The following is a 13,605-nucleotide window of genomic DNA, read 5'->3' as shown; positions in this document are numbered from 1 at the left end:
GGCTGCCCACCCCACGTGCCTGCACCCCACATTGGCCTGCAACCCCTGCACCTGCAGCCCCATATGCCTGCACCCCACACCGTCCTGCGCGCCGCGTGCCTACAACCCACGCGGCTCTGCACCCTATGCTGCCACGCACTGCGTAGTGCCCCGCAGCCCTGGCTGCCTGCGCCCCGCGCTGCCCACACCCCACGGGACTCGAACCCCGAGCCTCCGGTGGAGGCGGGAGCGGCCGGTGGCGCGGAAGGGAAGCGCGCGCTGGGGGCGGGAGCTGTTGCCCGGGTGACAGGCGGGCACTTCCGGGCGGGAATTTCGTGGCGGCGGCGCTGAGGCGCGGCGGCCGTCGGCAGCGAGTCCCCTGACGGGCTGGGCCGGGCCCGGCCCTTCCGTGGCCCCATGGCCCAGCGCATCCTGTCGCTGGCGGCCGGCGAGGACCCCGAGAAGCTCCAGGAGGCCCTGGAGAGCCTGGGGGAGGGCGAGGTGCACGGGTGTCCAGCGGGCCGGGCCCTCCGTGGACGGCGGGGTGGGGCGGCGGCGGCTTCTCCACGGGAGGCCTTGGGTGAGGTGCAGGTCACAGCGTCCCCTTTTCTTTGCAGCTGGGCGATATGGTGACGAGGCAGGCCCTGAAGGGGAGGGAGACGGCAGCTTTGCTAAGAGGGATCTTCAAAGGTGGGTGATCTCTGAGCTGCGCTTTGGGGGTGAGTGGGGAGGGGGCTCCGGCCCCGGCCCCGGCCCTGCTGAGAGCCGGTGGGTCACGGGCTGGCTGGGCGAAGTAAGTGGTCAGCAGCACAGGGAAGTGTCACTTTCGGTAAGAACCAGCCAGTCAGGGCTGTCACAGGGAAACGGGGCATCTCAAAATACGTACAGCAAATCAGAAACCGGACTAATCATTTGTAGTGAACCTGCTGTAAGTGGGATTTACTTTTGGGAGCCCTTAGATACCTTGGAGCAGAACTGAGCTGGCCAGCTGAAGCTTAATTGCCAAGCTGATTCTTCTCAACATTTTGATGCTTCCTTATCTCAGGCTGCAGGTTGAGTGAACCACAGGGCGTGATAGCAGGGTTGAGTGCTTCAGCTGTTTTGTGCAAGAGATTCTCATTTCCTATGCTCTGTTTTTTTATCTGTTTTGTCAGATAGACAAAATGGAGAGTTGCCGTCAGGTGACAGTTTAACCATGCTAATTTCCTCTTGTTTAGCAACATGTTGTTACTCGCATAACTTTTTTTCCACTCTTCTTTTTCTTTATTTTATCATTATAAGGCTCCCCTTGTTCCCAGCGAAGCGGTGTGCTCAGGAGGCTTCAGGTTTACAAGCACTGTGTCCCGCTAGTGGAGTCAGGGGACCTGCATTTGGGCAAGGTGTCTGAAATCATAGGACTGCTGATGCTGGAGGTAGAAGCTCCTTTGGGCTGACTTTCCTGGGGTCTGCTGGGTATCATTTCGTATGTAGATTGTGATACTTCACTAGGCCATTGAGGAAAATGAGCTGTGTATTTTCCATGGATCTGCCCTGGACTAAGTTAGGTGGCGTTGGAATTTGCTCTGTGCGCAAATGTGGTTATCTTTGGATAATTATACTTAGACTCAAAACTCCAAACATATAATTACATCAACTTGCTTTACTGCTCAGTTCTATAAATGATGGTATGACAGTCTTGGGGGTGAATTCCCCTTTTAGGGGAACATTTCACTGTAAGAAACGTTGTCCTTTGCTGGTTTCTGGTGATGGTTTGGGCATGTATGTGGAATTCTGTGTGCTGCCTCAGGATCTTTCATGTTGTTGTTTCTTCTCCCAGGCTCGCCAGCTGCCAGGCCATGCATTGGCTGAGCTTGCCACCCTGTTTGTTGATGTTATTAAAGGCGGCACCCTGTCTAACGGGAAATCCTTGGAGTTGTTTTCCACTGTTCTCACTGCATTGGCCAGTTCGAAGGAGAGCCTGGCTTATGGGAAAGGTAACCCCTCTCAGCTGCTCCTTCCCAGCCTGTCCTCCCATTCTCTGGAATTGGCTCCTGAAAGACATTTGCTTTTTCAGGTGAACTGCATGGGGAAGAGTTTAAGAAGCAGCTGATAAATACCCTCTGCTCCAGCAAGTAAGTTCATCTCTGCCATCTTTAGACCATTTAAAGATCAGTCAGTGCCTAGTCCTATTTGGGCCTTTTACAAAATTCCCTCTGATACCCTACAAGTACAGTGGGAGCTAAACCTGCAGTTGCTAAGTGTCTGTAGCCTCAACATCCTCTTAGTGGCATGGCAAAACAGTGTGTTTCATGTGCTTTGAAAAACACATTGTGATGAGCTGGACGTCACTGTCTGTGTCCTGTTCTATCATCTTTGAATATGTGCCCTCTGTGACAATGTCTTCTCTGGCTGGGAAGGCAAGGGATCACCCGGTTCCCAGATCTTGTAGTAGCGTTTCGTTAACTTGTCTCAGGAAGCACTTGTTTTTATTCCTTTCTTGGTCATTTGTTATCATGGGGACTGGGACAGTTTGGAGCATCCTGTGTCTGGGTGGTAAGGGGGTGGTGGTGACTTCTGGTGGAAATTTGGCTTTTGATTTTAATATCAGAATGTGACAGGGGAATATTGACATTGAGTAATTGTGTATGAGGAGGGAAGGGGAAAATGATAATTCTGCTTGCTCTCATTTTTCCAACTTTTTTTTTTACCAGGTGGGATCCTCGGAGTGTAATACATCTTGCCAACATGTTCAGGTAATTCCTTCTACCTTCAACATCAATACTTTCTTGTGCTGCAGTCATGGCCACATATATTCACACGTAGTTTGGGGCAAGTACAAATAGTAGGTCAGACCATACCAAGCACAGCCCTGTGGATGGTTGAGTCGATGAATATCCACATCAGATCCCTTTGGATATAAAAAGCAGCTGGCAGGCATGCTTCAGAGACTGGGCATGGCATTGTGGGTTTTATTCCATGTGTGAGTGAACCTTGGCAAATTAACAGTACAGAATCACAGAATGGCAGGGGTTGGAAGGGACCTCTGGAGATCATCTTGTCCAACCCCCTCCTTGAGCAGGTACACCTAGACCAGAGGGCACAGGAACGCATCCAGGCGGGTTTTGAATGTCTCCAGGGAAGGGACTCCACAACCTCCCTGGGCAGCCTGTTCCACTGCTTTGGCACCCTCACAGGAAAGAAGTTTTTTCTCATATTGAGGTGGAACTTCCTATGTTCCAGCTTGTGCCCATTGCCCCTTGTCCTGTCATTGGGCACTACTGGAAAGAGCCTAGTCCCATCATCCTGACACCTACCCTTTAGATATTTATAGGTATTTATGAAATCCCCCCTCAGTCTTCTCCAGGCTAAACAAACCCAAGCCTCTCAGTCTTTCCTCATAAAGGAGATGTTCCAGCCCCCTGATCATCTTGGTAGCTCTCCACTGGACTTGCTCAAGCAGTTCCACATCCTTCTTAAACTGCGGGGCCCAAAACTGGACACAGTACTCCAAACATGGTCTCACTAGGGCAGAGTAGAGGAGGAGGATAACCTCTCTCAATCTGCTGGCCACACTCCTTTTAATATATTCCAGGGTACCATTGGCCTTCTTGGCCACAAGGACACATTGTTGGCTCATGGTCAGCTTGTTGTTCACCAGCACTCCCAGGTTCTTCTCAACAGAGCTGCTTTCCAGTACTTCAGCCCCCAGCCTGTACCACTGCATGGGGTTGTTCCTCCCCAGGTGCAGGACCTTGCACTTGCTCTTGTTGAATTTCATCGGGTTCCCCTCGGCCCAGCTCTCCAGCCTGTCCAGATCTCGCTGGATGGCAGCACAGCCTTCTGGTGTATCAGCCACTCCTCCCAGCTTGGTATCGTCAGCAGACTTGCTGAGGGTGCACTCTATCCCATCATCCAGGTCATTGATGAATACGTTGAACAGGACTGGACCCAGCACAGACCCCTGGGGAACACCACTAGTGACAGGCCGCCATCCAGACTCTGCTCCATTGATCACGACCCTCTGAGCTCTGCCATTCAGCCAGTTCTCAATCCACCTCACTGTCCACTCATCCAGCCCATACTTCCTTAGCTTGCCTGTGAGGATGCTATGGGAGACAGTGTCGAATGCCTTACTGAAGTCAAGATAGACAACATCCACTACTTTCCCTTCGTTGACCCAGCCAGTCACACCATCGTAGAAGGCTATCAGGTTGGTCAAGCATGATCTTCCCTTGGTGAATCCATGTTGACTACATCTGATAACCTTCTTTTCCTCTACATGCCTGGAGATGACCTCCAAGATGAACTGCTCCATCACCTTTCCAGGGATGGAGGTGAGACTGACTGGCCTGTAGTTCCCCAGGTCCTCCTTCTTGCCCTTTTTGAAGATTGGAGTGACATTTGCTTTCCTCCAGTCCTCGGGCACCTCTCCTGTCCTCCACAACCTTTCAAAGATGATGGAGAGTGACTCAGCAAGAACATCCACCAGCTCCCTCAGCACTTGTGGGTGCATCCCATCGGGGCCCATGTCACATCTCTGCATACCCTGACAACATCACTATATTCCTCCCAAGTGGCCAGTCCCTTTTTCCACATACTGTGAACTTCTTCTTCTTCCGTTTGAGTTTCTCTAGAAGCTCTTTGCTCATCCATGTGGGTCTCCTGGATCCTCTGCCTGACTTCTTCCTCCCGGGGATGCACCGATCTTGAGCTCAGAGGAAGTGGTCCTTGAATACTGTCCAGCCCAGCTTTCTTGGGCCCCCCTGCCTTCCAGAGCCCTAGCCCATGAGATTCCTTCTAAGAGGTCTTTGAAGAGGCCAAAGTTGGCCCTCCTGAAGTCCAAGGTTGTAACCTGACTCATAGCCCTGCTTCTACCTCGCAGTGTCCTAAACTCAACCATGTCATGGTCACTGCAGTCAGGGCTACCCCCAACTCTCACATCCTCAACCAGCCCTTCCTTGTTTGTTAGGATAAGGTCGAGCAGCACATCTCTCCACCACTTGCATCAAAAAGTTGTCCTTGATGCTCTGCAGGAACCTTCTGGATTGTGCGTGGCTCGCTGTGTTGCTTTTCCAGAAAATATCAGGGTGGTTGAAGTCCCCCATGAGGACCAGGGCCTGCGATTGCGAGGCTACTTCCAGCTCTCTGTAGAAGGCTTCATCAACTTCCTTTTCTTGATCAGGTGGCCTGTAGCAAACGCCCACAACAGTGTCACCCATATTTGGCTGTCCCTTAATTTTTACCCACAAGCTCTCAACATGTTCTCCTTCCACTCCGAGGCAGAGCTCAATGCATTCCAATTGCTCCCTCGCATAAAGAGCAACTCCCCCACCTTGCCTTGCTGGTCTGTCTTTCCTGAAAAGCCTGTAGCCAACCATGACCACATTCCAGTCATGTGAGCTATCCCATCATGTCTTTGTGACTGCAACAAGATCATGGCCCTGCAACTGCACACAGACCTCTGGTTCCTCCTGTTTATTTCCCATGCTGCGTGTATTGGGGTACAGGCATTTCAGAAAGGTGCTTGAGCACACAGGTTTCCCAGAGGGGTGTACGAGGACCCACTACAGCTATGCAAACCTTTGAGGTGGTTGGTCTCCTGGTTGCCATCGCATGAGGCCACCATACATTAATGAACAAGCATAGTGTGAGGGAGATCTAAGCACCGAAGGCTGAAAAATATTCTGGGACCATGGTAGGGTACTGAGGGATCTGTGGCAACTGCTCCTGGTGAGGACTTTGTGAGCATTTACTGCCTGTCTGTACATTGGGACCCTTTGTGTAGTTATGGGTTGACTGCTGTGGATTCTGAAGGAAACTAGTGAAAATGATTAGGTTGTATCTTTGCTTCAACAGAGATATTCCACTCTCAGGAGAGGAGCTGCAGTTTGTGGTGGAAAAGGTCCTTAGGATGTTCTCCACATTAGACCTGCAGGAAATTCCCCCTCTGGTTTATCAGCTGCTGCTGCTTTCTGCAAAGGTAAAAGCTCATGGGAGCTGGCCTCCCCCTAAGTGCACACCACGACAAAAAATATGTACAGGCTGAGCTATAGGCTGGATTTTGGTAGGGGTTGTGGTTGTTCACAAACTGTGCTGTGGGGAGCAGGACATCAGTAGGTTTTTTCTCTCCTAGCCTGAAGAAGCTGACTGCTCAGAGAAAGATACACTCTTGGACTTCCTTGTGGGGAAAGACAGAAACCTTTGAGAAATAAGGGATAAGCACAGACCTAGCAGACAGCAGAAAGGATTGGGTTTTCTCAGTGTTCTTAAGTGTGGTTTTGCTCACTCTGTGGTCTGCGTGCAATAATAATAGCTTGTGCAGTATGACTGTCTTCTGGGTTGTAATCTGGCTTGTACTGGGGATGTCTCATCTCTTGTGCTCTTCCTGCAAGATGAGGCTGCCAATGATGTCTCTGCTGTCTGACAGGGTAATCTGGCTCTTTTGCTTGCTCCATTAGTGACCAAGTCAATGCCAAAATGATCCAGTCAACAAATTACATGTATGTTACAGGAGGTCATTTGGGTCGTCTGGCCAAAATGTAATGTTAGGTTTCAGGTTAGGAATTTGAAAGTCTCCCTAATTGATTATAACATAAAGGATCCCTTCTAATTAATAATAACTTTAAAAAAAAAAAAGTCTGAGAGCTTCAGCTTCTTCCAGCTCTTCAATAAGTGCAGTGAAAGGAAATACAAAAACTGTTTCATCTGGAAAGGAGCTGCACAGCAGCCCTCCCCCACCTCAGTGGTTTATGAAGGGAAATGAAGGATACCATGACATTTGTAACTAGTGTGGCAATAGAGTAAAATTCTCTGGGATACTGCAGACCCTGCAGTGGCTTAATGTAATGTCCTGCCTTGCAGGGCAGTAAGAAGACTGTTTTAGAAGGAATCATCAGTTTTTTCAATCAATTGGATAAGAGACAAAAGGAAGAACAGAGGGTTCCACAGTAAGTTCTTTGTGTTGTCCCCTTTCTTTACTGCCTGGGTATTTGTAGTCACCCTAGTACTGCCCAGGGCTCCTTGAATTTGAATTGTTAAGCCTTGTACAAATACATTCTCCTTAATACATAAGAAATTATCTATGGCTTTGGATGACATGGTTTTTTTTTTTTTTCTGATAAAATTTACAGAGCAGTGGACCTTGAGGTAGCCACAATGCCCCTAGACCAGCTCCGCCATGTGGAAGGCACTGTTATCCTCCATATTGTTTCTGTTATCAACCTGGATCAGGACCTAGGCGAGGAACTAATCAGGCATCTAAAGGTATGACAAAGGTGGAGCAGGCACTGTTCTTGAAGATGTTGAAGCAGGGTTTTAAAAACTTAATTGGTTATCTGTAGAAGGGATTTAGTAATTTTTATTATTGCAGTTATGTTCACTTTAACAAGTGCTATGATATGTTTGAAGAGACGTGTCCCTTTCTGCACAGCAACAGCAGTGCGTTATGGGCCTGATAGCTTCCTTGAACTTGTGGTTGAAGATAACAAGCTTTCTGACTATTGCTTGCTGTTTTCTAGACTGAGCAACAGAAGGACCCTGGTAAAGCCCTGTGTCCCTTCAGCGTGGCTCTTTTGCTATCAGTTGCAGTAAAACACAGGTTGCAAGAGCAGGTATGTGGGTGATAATCTTGTAGAGAACTTCCATGGGGATCTACACTGCACTCCTTGTAAGGGAAAGGAAGCATGGTTAGGTCATAGTCCCATCAGAATTAGGCTTGAAATGGTTTCAGGATGCTTGTGGGGAGGCAGTTAGATCATTGCTACGCTGTAGTTTACTGAACAGTATAAAAGACCCCAGAGCAATGTCAGGTTTTTCCAGAGTTGTGATTCTGTGGCTTGGTATTGTAGGATGAGAAGAAAAGCCTTGTCTTCTTTTTTTAATGTTTTGGCTCTGTGATAGCCAGCCGAAGAGGATCTGGCAGCATGTTACCCTCCTTAAGGCACTTAATGAGGTTGGTGTATTTGTCCTAAGAAAGAAGTGAGTTAAGATTTTTGGCAGGCTGTACTGGAACTTGTGCTCTGGCTGGTGCTCTTACTGGAACATACCCAAGACTATACAGGTCCCATTTCAGAGATCATTTCCTCACACTCAATGCTTTTATGTTCCAGATATTTGATTTCTTGAAAGCATCAATCATGAGAAGCTGCAAGGACCTGCAGCTCCTTCAGACCTCCAGGTTTCTGCAGGATTTGTTTCCCCAACAGTATGATGTAACTGCTGTAATTCTGGAAGTGGTGAAAAATAGGTGAGTTGTTGTCACGTGCTGCAGAAAGCTCAATGGGCTTTGGGAGGGGGAGAGTTTCAGCCTTGCTAGAACGCTCAGGGGTGCTAAATACTGCTGACCAGGTGCCAGCAGGGAACAGTGTCAAAATCCAAAGTTTTTATCCCAGTTTTATATTGGTGAATTTTAAAAAAAAAAAAAAAAAAAGGCAACAAAATGCAGCCATATAAATCCCTACCTCAAATCTTGGCATCTGGTGGTACAAAGGACTGAACTGATCAGAACCCTAACTGTTTCTTACTGGTAAAGCAGCTGATGGTATGAGTCATGCTGCCGGCTGTAGTTTCTGTTCTTATCAAGGGATGAGTGATAGGTTCCGTGTTTTCTTCCCTCACATGCTTAGTCCTTTAAACATCCTGTGGGAGAGCTCTGTGATCTGTCACCAGTTGTCCTTTAGTTTGATGCGAGGCATTCCTTGTCTGTCTTCCTCTCTGACTTGAAGATCTTATGATCAGTAGGATATTTGTGCATCCCGACTGTAGCCTACTGTCATGTTCAGATCAGACCTGAGTGCACATCATTTCCCCATAGTGAGAAAACCTTTGGGCTGGAAAGGAAGTCTGATGGTTAAAAACCAAGACTGCAAGATGTGTTGTGCTGAGCATCTGCCCCTCAGCCTAAAGACAGTTATGAGGTCTGAGGGATGTATCTTCCCTGGTGTGATCAAGCATCTCTCACTGCTGCTTTGAACCCTGGAATGACTAGAAGATTTTACTTTCGACTGCTCTAATCTAAACCTTCTCTGTGACTAACTTGTTTCTTCCCTGGTCTGTTTAATGTTTTCTTCAGTGCATTTGGCTGGGACCACGTTACTCAGGGCTTGGTGGATCTTGGCTTCAGCCTAATGGAATCATATGAACCAAAAAAGCCCTTTGGAGGAAAAGCTGCTGATACCAGTTATGGCCTTTCAAAAATGCCAGCCCAGCAGGCCTGCAGACTGGGAGCAAGTATCCTGCTGGAAACATTTAAGGTAGTCTATGGTTTGGAGAGGGTTTTTTTTGGGGGGGGAAGGGCACTCTGTTCGAGTTCTCTCATGGTAAATGTGTCAAAACATTGCCTGCTGTATCCCTTATGAGTGTTTTACAAACAATACTACATTTAGTCTCCTATTTCCCCCTGTCCAGCTGCAAGAGGTCCTCTTCATAAAGTCTTCTGCCTAATCTGTACCAGCTACCACAATACTTGTGTAATCCCTCTTTCAGGTTCCAATAAATTGCAGAGAAAGTAGAGAAATTCAGAGGTACAAAAAAAAAAAATCTGACAGAGGTGGGGTTGAAATCAGCATCCTGACTGAAGTGGTAAATTTGCATCCCACAGACCATTTGACGCGTTGTGTTCTGAGTGTACTCTGTGTCTGTGTGTCTCTGATGTGCCGGTTCTGATTGGACTGGGATGAAATCTGAATCAGTCTGTGTGACTTTAGTTGAAAGGGGACTTCTAGCAACCAGTCCCAGCTTACCTTTCAGCACTGGATTTGCTTTGTACTGCACAATGCCTGTGCTCTGATGTACAGGAATATCTTAAATTTAGGTAGGGCTTTATTTTTATTTATTGTTCTTTCTCATTTCAGGTTCATGAGCCCATCAGAAGTGATATTCTTGAGCAGGTCTTGAACAGAGTCCTCACAAAAGCAGCGTCTCCTGTCGGCCACTTCATAGGTAACAGGAAAGACGGAGAAATGTGTCCGGCTCTGTGGACACTCAGAATGTAGCTTTTCAGAACAAGTTTGTGCTGAAGTGATCTGAAGCCAAGAAACTCAGTTGTTCCTTCCCCTCTTACTGAGGAGTCAGCTGCATCAGATTACCTTGTATTTGTCACAGGTGAAAACATGTTTGCAGGCAGTTGCTGTGGAACAGCTGACACACAGAAATTTGGTACCCATCAGTCAGTAACTTGTTACACATTCCCAGCCTTGCCTTCCTCCTTGTGCTTGGGAGTTGCTAGGGCTGCTGAGGTGCCTATGCTGCAGCCTTTTCTCTTACACCTCAGTGCCCTCTGGTGGGGTGAGGCCTTGCAGCCAGTTTGTGAATGTTTTACACTTTGTGCCTGCCTGCAGCAGAGCTCAGATTTTCGATGGTTGTCCTATCATGACCTCTCCATATAATGGAACACTTTTGATTATTCTGTAATTGTTAACTCTATAGACATGTCTTGCTCAGACTTTTCTGACCCCTTGGCAGCAGCTCCTCCTTTTGTCCTTTTATTTTTCAGACTTGCTGTCCAATATCGTTGTGTCTGCTCCTCTTGTTCTTCAGACTTCCTCCTCCAAAGTTACAGAGACCTTTGACAATTTGTCCTTTCTGCCCATCGACACAGTGCAGGGGCTGCTCCGGGCAGTACAGGTAAATCTTTGCATTTCTTCATGAATATCCTTGCTAGTTGAGTTCCAGTGACAGCTCTAGGCCACAATTATATGCATGATCTAATAACCCTCCTCATAAAATAAACCTTCATGCTCTGCTGTAGGTTGTTCAGTGCAGCATGGAACTGTTCTTCAAGCATGGCTTTGCATGTGCCCTCCAGCAAAAAGCATATGGTGTGGTCTGGCATGGTACCGAAAACTGCTCTGTGCTGACCTTTCGTCTGGAAGATGCCCAGATGCTGCACACTGTAGAAAACTAAGTGTACAGTGTTTTGCTGAACAGCTGTAGCTGTCACGTTGATTTTTCTCCTTCCAAGCTCCATATCAGTATTTCTTTTTGCCTGGGCTGAGATTTTGCCCTGGCATTAAACTTTCACCTGCTTCATCCAATCTGGGGAAAATAGTTCTTTTCCCAAACCCTTGCACTGTGTCCTCACTAACCTGCTAAGGTGTCTCACTGCTACAGCTCTCTGGGTTTTATTTTATATTGTTTTAAAATGTTCTGGTTCTCCTACTGTACTGATGAAAATATTGGAAATGCAGGGCCAGATGGGCCTGAGGAAGATGAGCTCATATGCCCTAAGGGCTTGGCATGCCTTAGTGCTTTTCTCTCCAAGGTATATCTTCCTTTCCAGCCTCTGCTCAAAGTCAGCATGTCAGCGAGGGACTCCCTGATACTTGTTCTCCAAAAAGCTATATTTTCCAGGTAAGCTCGGAAGGGGATTCTTTGAAAAGATTTCTACAACTCATTTATGTTTTTGGAGCAGAAGTATTTTTGTTTGTTTTGGCTAAGTGTTATCTTACTGTGGTGTTCCCATAACTAGGTGGTGACATCTCCTACCCCTTTTGCCTAGGGCTGTAATAGAGTCATAGCTCTACTGAACTGAGCACAACCCCAGCTGAATGGGCTTTGGAAATTCAGAAAGCTGTTGGGAACTCCAAAATAACTAGGCAAAATTAAAACAAATTGCAACTTGTGTCTACGCAGCTGAGTACATCCAGATGCTAGGGAGAGTCTGGAAGGAACCACTGATCAGAATGCTGAGCTGCCACCTTCCCTCTGATCCCTTTCAAGGTGGTAGAGAAGCAGGCTTGTTGTCTTGGTAATGCTTTTAGCAAACCATCCTGCTGTCTTTCATAATGCTGTGATCATAGACTGGATTTTGTTGGGCAATGGCTGCCTGGTTATGAATACAGAATTCATAATTTAGGATTATTATTCAACGTCTTGGAAAAGACCTGGGTTTTGGTGAGCAAAGCAAAACCCACCACCAGCCTTTCATAAAGAATTTTCCAACTCTGAGCTCTGTGAGACTCTCCCATTCCAGTTTCCAGGGGATATTTAATGTCTGGGTCCTGGCCTGGGGCTTACCTTCAGTGTGAGCATCGCAAGCCCAGAAAGGAAGTTGAATGTTGTGAGAGTGTAGAGCAAGGGAGCTCACAGCAAACTGCCAAGTTCTTAACTACTTCGGACTGTGCTGCTCTCTTGGGGAATATAGTTCCACTGGGTCCCATCACTCTGTATTTGTGGACCTTTTTTCATTGCTGAATTGATCTCGTATTTACTTCTGAGCTTCTTGCTTCTGTTTTTCCTTATGCTTCTCTTATCTCCCTCTGACTCACAGGCAGCTCGATGCTCGTAAAGCTGCAGTTGCTGGCTTTTTGCTTCTGTTAAGAAATTTTAAGGTTCTGGGCAGCTTGTCCTCTTCCCAGTGCAGCCAGGCCATTGGTGCCACTCAGGTAAGTGCTGTTCTGCAGTCCCCAGTGTGGACATATGAGACCGTCTCATGTCTAATATGCACTGTTTGAAACAACTCAAGAATGGAGTGTTTCCCCAAAATGGAAATATAACTTCAGTAAGGATTAGCCCTGGAAGGAAAGCTTTGGGAAATGCAATGTGTGAAGAGAAGCTGGCCTAGGAATGTTGCTTTTCAAAGTCATTCTCTCTTAACAGCACCAGTATTCTGGGGAGCATTTACACAGCTCCATGATGGTGATAAAGAGCCTGGCAGCACGCTACTACTTCAGTGATTGTTTAGGGGCCAGACCCCTTATCACCTTGCTTCTGTGTTGTGATGTTTGAGAATTGTAACCAGTATAACGTGACTAATATTCCCTCTCAGGTCCAGGCAGATGTTCATGCCTGCTATAATTCTGCAGCTAATGAGGCCTTCTGCCTTGAAATCCTGGGCAGCCTGAGGCGATGCTTGAGCCAGCAAGCAGATGTTCGACTCATGTTATATGAGGTAAACACGGTTTCTTCAATCTCCTTTTAAACAGCCACTAGCTCTTCTGTAGTCTGGTTCTCCTGTAACTCCAGGTAAATAATGATCATGTTATTGTGGAAAACAACTCGTCATCTTGGTTATGTTCTTCATGGGACACGTGTACCAAGGACTATATTTTTTTTAAATCCTTCTGCAGCTTTTTATTTTGGACCATTATAAGCCCAAAGACAGATTAATGTATCTTTCTTATATCATACATTGCTTAAAAGCAAAAATGCATCAGTGGCTCTTCCTGTGGTGTGACCTAGGAAATGGGAAGCATGTTTGATGCCCAGTAGGGTGTAGTGTTAGAACAGGCATTGGGTAGAAGCAGCGTTGCTGGGAATTAATCATGGACTCCAAATAAAACCCTGACTGGAGAGTGTGGGGAAACTTCCTTGGAGACTCTGCATCAGGGATCTGTCTTTTCTCTTCCTCTTGCAACTTTCTGTAAAGGCTTGTCCGCCCCTTAGGTTTGTTTTGACAAATGGCCTAATATAGAGAACCATTCCTGGGTGCATATCTTAGCTCCTGACCTAACCATGGGGTACTAGCTTGAGAAAAGGAAAACTCTTCAGGTCAGAGATTTTGTTTCCTTCTTGACTTGGACTGACCTTTGGGGAGCTGCAAGCTTTGGGTGTGTTCGTCAGTGTTGCTCTAAGACTTGTGCCTGCTTTATGCATCCACTGAGTTTTCTATGAAGGATTTTTTTTGCCTCCTACAGTTTCCCCACCGGC

The 13,605-nt window shown here is 47.2% G+C and overlaps 1 protein-coding gene across 4 annotated transcripts in view; it reads left to right on the top strand.

Annotated features, from left to right (window-relative positions):
• The first annotated feature begins 317 nt into the window (after positions 1 to 317).
• FANCI (FA complementation group I) overlaps positions 318 to 13,605 on the top strand; it is a 27,964-nt gene continuing 14,676 nt past the window's right edge. For 3 of the 4 annotated variants that reach the window (XR_012661725.1, XM_075100576.1, XM_075100575.1), the window contains exons 1-17: positions 318 to 480; positions 597 to 669; positions 1,261 to 1,391; positions 1,796 to 1,952; positions 2,033 to 2,090; positions 2,670 to 2,711; positions 5,815 to 5,938; positions 6,820 to 6,905; positions 7,089 to 7,221; positions 7,476 to 7,568; positions 8,067 to 8,203; positions 9,029 to 9,209; positions 9,810 to 9,897; positions 10,451 to 10,581; positions 11,237 to 11,307; positions 12,227 to 12,341; positions 12,725 to 12,847. Coding sequence is in view for 3 of the 4 variants with exons in the window: in XM_075100576.1 (XP_074956677.1) it covers positions 397 to 480; positions 597 to 669; positions 1,261 to 1,391; positions 1,796 to 1,952; positions 2,033 to 2,090; positions 2,670 to 2,711; positions 5,815 to 5,938; positions 6,820 to 6,905; positions 7,089 to 7,221; positions 7,476 to 7,568; positions 8,067 to 8,203; positions 9,029 to 9,209; positions 9,810 to 9,897; positions 10,451 to 10,581; positions 11,237 to 11,307; positions 12,227 to 12,341; positions 12,725 to 12,847 (1,827 nt within the window). In the remaining variant the exon portion in view is untranslated. Of the gene's footprint in view, positions 481 to 596; positions 670 to 1,260; positions 1,392 to 1,795; positions 1,953 to 2,032; positions 2,091 to 2,669; positions 2,712 to 5,814; positions 5,939 to 6,819; positions 6,906 to 7,088; positions 7,222 to 7,475; positions 7,569 to 8,066; positions 8,204 to 9,028; positions 9,210 to 9,809; positions 9,898 to 10,450; positions 10,582 to 11,236; positions 11,308 to 12,226; positions 12,342 to 12,724; positions 12,848 to 13,605 lie in introns of those variants that run through there. The other variant, XM_075100577.1, reaches the window with a different exon arrangement.

This window comes from Phalacrocorax aristotelis, chromosome 7 (assembly GCF_949628215.1).
Source record: "Phalacrocorax aristotelis chromosome 7, bGulAri2.1, whole genome shotgun sequence".
NCBI classification, from domain to species: domain Eukaryota; kingdom Metazoa; phylum Chordata; class Aves; order Suliformes; family Phalacrocoracidae; genus Phalacrocorax; species Phalacrocorax aristotelis.
This window is presented reverse-complemented; position numbering and strand designations above follow the sequence as displayed.